The 6,000-nt window shown below is 44.9% G+C and overlaps 1 protein-coding gene across 1 annotated transcript; it reads right to left on the minus strand.

Annotated features, from left to right (window-relative positions):
- Positions 1-1,314: 1,314 nt before the first annotated feature.
- Positions 1,315-5,674, minus strand: s1pr5b (sphingosine-1-phosphate receptor 5b). Its single transcript, XM_034543570.1, has 2 exons — positions 5,557-5,674; positions 1,315-4,175 (listed from the first exon to the last, which is right to left on the minus strand). The coding sequence occupies exon 2, from the start codon at positions 3,911-3,913 to the stop codon at positions 2,684-2,686; it is 1,230 nt and encodes a 409-aa protein (XP_034399461.1). The 5' UTR covers positions 3,914-4,175; positions 5,557-5,674; the 3' UTR covers positions 1,315-2,683.
- Between the last annotated feature and the right edge of the window lie 326 nt (positions 5,675-6,000).

The following is a 6,000-nucleotide window of genomic DNA, read 5'->3' on the forward strand; positions in this document are numbered from 1 at the left end:
CCTTGGGGCTCCAAATGGACACTCCTACACTGGAGTCACACGGTATGTCTGCTCTTCATGCATCTGAGGGTACAGCCGCACTCACAGGATCAGTTGTGTGATTTACTTTTCATGTATATGTTTTATATTGATCTGAGCCTGTGTTTGAGACTGTCCTGACTCGAGACCTCCAGTTTGTTGAATGATTTCCGCAGCAGGAAGGAAGCTGGAGGGGGCGGCAAAGAACCCCTGACATGTTGACTGACCTCTGTCAGCAGGCCCAGTGCTGGTGGATACAGCCAGCATCTGGAGGAACACCTGCACCCATACACATCTAAGGTGTCCCAGTGCCATTATTTGAGATACGTATGTCTGTGGGTCACTGAGGAGTTACAAGTGAAACAACTAGTTTGTCAGGATGCCTGATCGGTAGCACTAGACTTTGTTTTGCATGAAGCTGAATGTCTTAGAGTTGCTTTGCGCATAATCTTGTTCCTGTTTGAGGTGTGAAAAGTCAGCATGTGTCCCTAAATAGAATAGTGCACATATATTACAAGCTGAACATGTCTATATATCATACCACCTCTGTATTGAGTCAGAGGTATATGCCATATTAATAATGGTTTCGATATGAAAGCGGTCCAACGAGCAGGGGCAACACTCCAGCACGTGTGGATGCAGAACAACAAAATCAAGACTTCATTTCACATTTGTCAATCTTGGACTTTGTGGCATTCATAATAATCCAACTAGAAAGCAGTGTTTCTTAAATGCGTGATCGGGGGGAAAAACATAATTTCTCTTTTGAACTGCGCCCAATATAGCTGTCTTTGTCAGTCCTTCCTGAACGAGGGAATACACTAACTTAAGTTGAATTGGCAGCCTGTTGAGTTGTTCCTGTCTGTGCAGCAACATTAAAGCCGCATACGATCTTTCTTTGTTTCAGCAAGGACAAGCGTGGCCAGCAGGTCAGAGTGAGGCCATGGTCAGTCTCCCCCACAGGTTGACAGAAAAAGTGAAAAAAAAAAGGTGAGATCTCTGTGTTAAAAATTGTAAGAGAAGTGTGTTGCATGGTGTTCGTGCCGTCCAGAGACATGCAGAGCACGGAGATGAAGGCTGTATGTAGGCCAATTCCAATACCAGATGTGAGACAAGGGGGCCGACTTCCTGTGGCGCCTGTTCAAGTACTCAACCTCAGCGACGCACAAAGAAACGCACACAGACACGCTTGCATGAATGCGCACACACAGTGTATTAACAAACCAAAGGGTCTTCGGAATTCTTTAAGAAAACATTTTATTTCTTTTATGAAAAGAAAGGTAAGGTTTTCTAAGCTTTTTTTTTTCTTGTTACAAAATACACATAATTTACAAAACAGATAGTATGAAAAGTCTTCAGAAATACAAAAGGTTCACTACATGAGTTACAGTACAAAAAAAATAAAAAGCACACCGCCTCATTCATCCCTTAAGATCCGGAAAGACTGCACCAAAAACAACATCCGTGTAAAAAATAAGGATGTCAAACTAATTTCATAATAATGAAAAATCCGTACCTTAAACTAGAACCGGAAATATTCTGTTGACATGATGGATAGCGAAAGGAAGTATTGGAATAATTGCACCGGTTCCGTATAATTGAGCTCACAAGTGCAGGCACAATATTTATCCTTAAAAGTCCTGCAGCTGCATGATGATTAATTACATCCACAACTTTGTTTGCAAGTTGAAATCGTTGAAGTTATTTTAATATTTTTTTACACGTAATGCATTTGCAGCTGATTTGGTTTCAGTTAAACCATCAGCATGTCATGATGGTAAAGAAAGCCTCCGTTACATTGCGTGATGACATTTGGTTGTTTAGATTGCTGTTGCAGTTTTCCTGCAGATGCCAGACTGACATTTAAACACATCGGACACCAAACCCCAATGAAGTTCTACTTAGCATCAGATAGGTTAACCGCCTGTCATCTCAAAACAGTGGAGGGGGATTTTAATGTTCTGCCTCCCTCCCACAGCTACGCCACAGCATTCTTCACTGAGCTGTAAGGACAGTTAAGAGCTCTCTCTCTCTCTCTCTCTCTCTCTCTCTCTGTCTCTCTATTTCCTGTCACCGCTCAGTCTCCCTGCATCACAATGTGGAGGGGTGCCTCGCACAATTCTACCTCAACAAATCGGACAAACCGTGGGCCTTCGAACCAGCGAAAATCCAGGTGTCTGCAGATGCACAGGTTTACACACATGACACGTGTCGGTGCTGCATTTAAGGCACTTCAATAAGAACATTCATCATTAACCCAGAACATGTGACGATGACTTTGAGTTTAAGGACGTCTCCTTCCAAGCTTCGACACAAACTGTGGAACCACGGGTTGACATTTTAATCTGAGGCTGCTTCTCCATTCATTGTGATATCTCAGTGCAAATTAGTCAAGGGGACTTATCCCAAGTATCTACTCAAAATAAAAGTGTGTTTGCTTGTTCACATATGGCATTTTCTTTTTGTAATCATCTCACAATGAAATTCTGCACCACTTCTGACTTGTCGACGTGAGTCATTTGTCCAAGCAAGATTCTCTTGTGCTTCTATAATATTTCATACACCCTCTTTTTCTGGCAATGCTCCAGAATGTGACAATACCAGTCCTGCTCCCGCCTTTAGAAGATGTGCTACATGTCGTCTGTTCTGGGGTCAGTTTCAGTCTTTATGACTTGAAGAGTTTGGGGTAAAGGGCCTTGATAGGTGATGGGGTGGTGATAACGTTCCCGGAGGAAATGGTCGTCTCCATTCCCCCCTCTAACTTCTGGGATGCCACCTCAGATTTACTAAAACTGCACTCCAGGAATGGCATCCCAATCTTCTTCACCTGGCCATCTCGGGTCATCAGACACGGCCGACAGAGCAGCCTCAGAATGGCTCTCCTCATGTCCTTACTGGTCAGAGTATAGATGATGGGGTTGAGGAGCGAGTTGACCATAGCTACTCCCAGGAAGTAATCGGCCTTGTAGAGCAGGCGACAGCTGCGGGTGGGGCAGAAGAAATCCAGGAGGAGGAGGACAAAAAGGGGCAGCCAACAGGCGATGAAGACGCCGAGCACATAAGTGACTGTCCTGAGGAGGGCCATGTACTTCTGCGACTTCCTCGCCAGGCCCTTCCTCACGCTGCCCGACAGGCCCAGCCGCTGGCGCTGTGTGTTGGTGCGGACAATGCGGAAAACTCTGGCGTAGAGGACCACGATGGCCAGGAGCACCGCGCTGAACACAGACACGCAGCACAGGATGTAGCTCTTGGCGTAAAGCGGGAGGACTGTTGAACACTGGTCCAGTCTGCGGATGCAGTTCCACCCCAAAATCGGGAGGACCCCCAAAAACCCTGCCAGCGCCCAACTTGCGCCAATCAGTGCCAACATCCGTCCCCGCTTCGCCCCGTGGTATGGCCTCATGGTCACCATAGTAACATGGCGTTCAATTGCAATGGCCAGCAGACTAATAATAGAGGCAGCCAGAGTGATGAAGACCCCTCCCTCCCTGACGAACCACAGCAATGGCGTCAGTTTCAAAGTATTGGCTCCGGACATGATGATGTTGGTCATATATGTAATCCCTGCCAGCAGATCAGAGAGAGTCAGGTTGCCCAGCAGGTAATACATGGGCAGGTGGAACTTCTTGTTCCTCCAAATGGCGATGAGAACCACGGCGTTCTCCAGGACGATGAGGAGACACACCACCAGGAACGCAATGCCCTCAGGTTTGAGTCCTTCGCGGTAGCGGTCTTTCTGCAGCTTGCCGGTGTAGTTGTAATGCTGCACGAGGACTGAGTTGTCCTGGTACTCCCAGAAGAACTGCAAGTAGCCTGGAGTAGAGGCAATGGGGGAGGTGGGGAATATGGGCGTAGAGGGGGGAGTCCCGGTGTAAGCAGAACTTGAAGCCTCCATGACTTATGTCGCTTTTCTTCTATTCTCCCGGCAGTCAGTGGCTATAAAGTCCTTTTTGTTGACATGCTTTTGGCAGAGTTGTGATGAATGTGTCCAAGTACAAAGAAAAAAGACACAAAGCCAAATGTCTGAGTTCCTTCAATAAAGGGAGGGATTACATGAAGTTGGTACTGCGTAATCCCTTAGAGTCCCTAAGTGTTTTCTTTTCTGCCAGAAGACGGTGCTCTTGAGCTCTGTTGGTCCTGGTTAGAGGGTCCGGATGCTGCAGAAAAAAAAACGCATGACAAATGATGGAAAGAAAGGATACAGAACCACAGATAGCTGAAACCATGATCCTTAAAGATTAACTCGAGAACAGTATGAAAATTCATACTTTTTCGAAAGGACTCGGTGATGTTGCACTGACATTTCAGACGGGTCGCCACATAAAACACGATGAGTCAAACAAGATGAATCACAATTTCACATGAAAGCATAGGCTGGTGATGTCAATACTGAAGCTGTCTATGTCTGCGTCTCTTCCTGACACATGCATGTATACAAGCATATTGTTGGTACATGAGCTGATTGCATACTTTACTATGACATTTGTGTATAAATTGTGACGATATGAAACTTAAACTTAGTCGTGACCTCATGAATGCGATATGAAAGGACAGAGGGATCATTTTAATGGCAAACATCCAGCCTTTCTAACTGTATTTAAAGTGTCAGTCCCTGTAGGGTTGTTAGACAGGAACCATCACAACATGTGCACTTCATTCCCCCCCCCCCCCCCCCCCCCCCCGCCCCCCCCCCCCCCCCCAGCATCACCATTCCACCTTCACTGCATAGATGAGGTGCGTTTGAAGTCTTACACACATGCAAATATTCTCAAACAGCAAGTTCAAAGTTGATGACATTTGCAAACTATGACCATAAATATATTTAAGGTTGAATTATTCAAGCTGACATAGTTAACGCTGATAACAATCATGGTGATTGGGGTTGCATTCCTATGGGTCTCTGTCGTGAGAGGGACTGTTTTTCTCACCTCTTGAGTCATATGTTAACATTTAACAAACGGTCTGGAGATTTTAACCCATTCAATCTGTTGCCAAGAATTTGGGAAATTCATATGACTTGAGTGTGTTAACAGCTGAGCGTAGAGTTCCCTCGACAGAACTGTTAAAAAGTATGGATAAAAATATGAATGAGATCATAAGCGAATACCGAAGTCTCAAAGTCAGTTATCCAGGATGAGATTTGATTGAGAGAATATGTCTTATAATCAAAGGAATCAGCATTTGTGTTGAGAATAATGATTTTTCATAAAATAAATGTCAAACAAGCAAAAGTTTATTTTCTTGCTGACTTTTGTACCGTACATTGTTTAAACCGCGTCGCCTATAACATACAGAGGCCGCCGTTTTCCCCCCTAGGTGTAAATGGTGTCATAAAGCAATAGATTAATTGAAACATTTTGACATGAAATCTTCATTTTGAAACAAATCACAAACAATCCCTGAAAGGTAATACGTATGTTAACAGTCCGTTAGAAAAACACGAATGTAACCGTTAAGAAAATGATCTGAAACAATGCCAATGATAACATCACCTGTCACACACTGAATCGGAAGAAAAGAGAATCACTGGGAAGTTACCTTGAAATAGATGTAGAGTTGCCCTTTATCACCTCATCTGCTTCTCACTGAGGAGAATCCAAACACAGGCACCAAGTGAGTCACAGTCAAACTGACAAGGCATTGGGAGTGAACTAAGACCTTAGTCGAAACATGCAACAGCTAAAGGGGGTTGGACTTAAACCAAACTCTCTCTTTCTCCCCCTCTCTCTCTCACACACACACACACACACACACACACAGACACAGACACACAGACTGGCAGGCCTACGGCAAGAAGATTTCTCCTGCCTGCGCACCATAAGATTTCTTCTTGATGACTGACAGATGAGGAGGACCTGGAGCGATCATTACATTGGGATCTCATTGAGGCCCCGCCAGTGTAATCAGCAGCTCCGATTACACAGCCACTGCATAGCTGCGGCACTCCTTCACATCTCAAAAGGTCACGTAATGTCATCGATG

Source organism: Cyclopterus lumpus, chromosome 1, assembly GCF_009769545.1.
Source record: "Cyclopterus lumpus isolate fCycLum1 chromosome 1, fCycLum1.pri, whole genome shotgun sequence".
NCBI classification, from domain to species: Eukaryota; Metazoa; Chordata; class Actinopteri; order Perciformes; family Cyclopteridae; genus Cyclopterus; species Cyclopterus lumpus.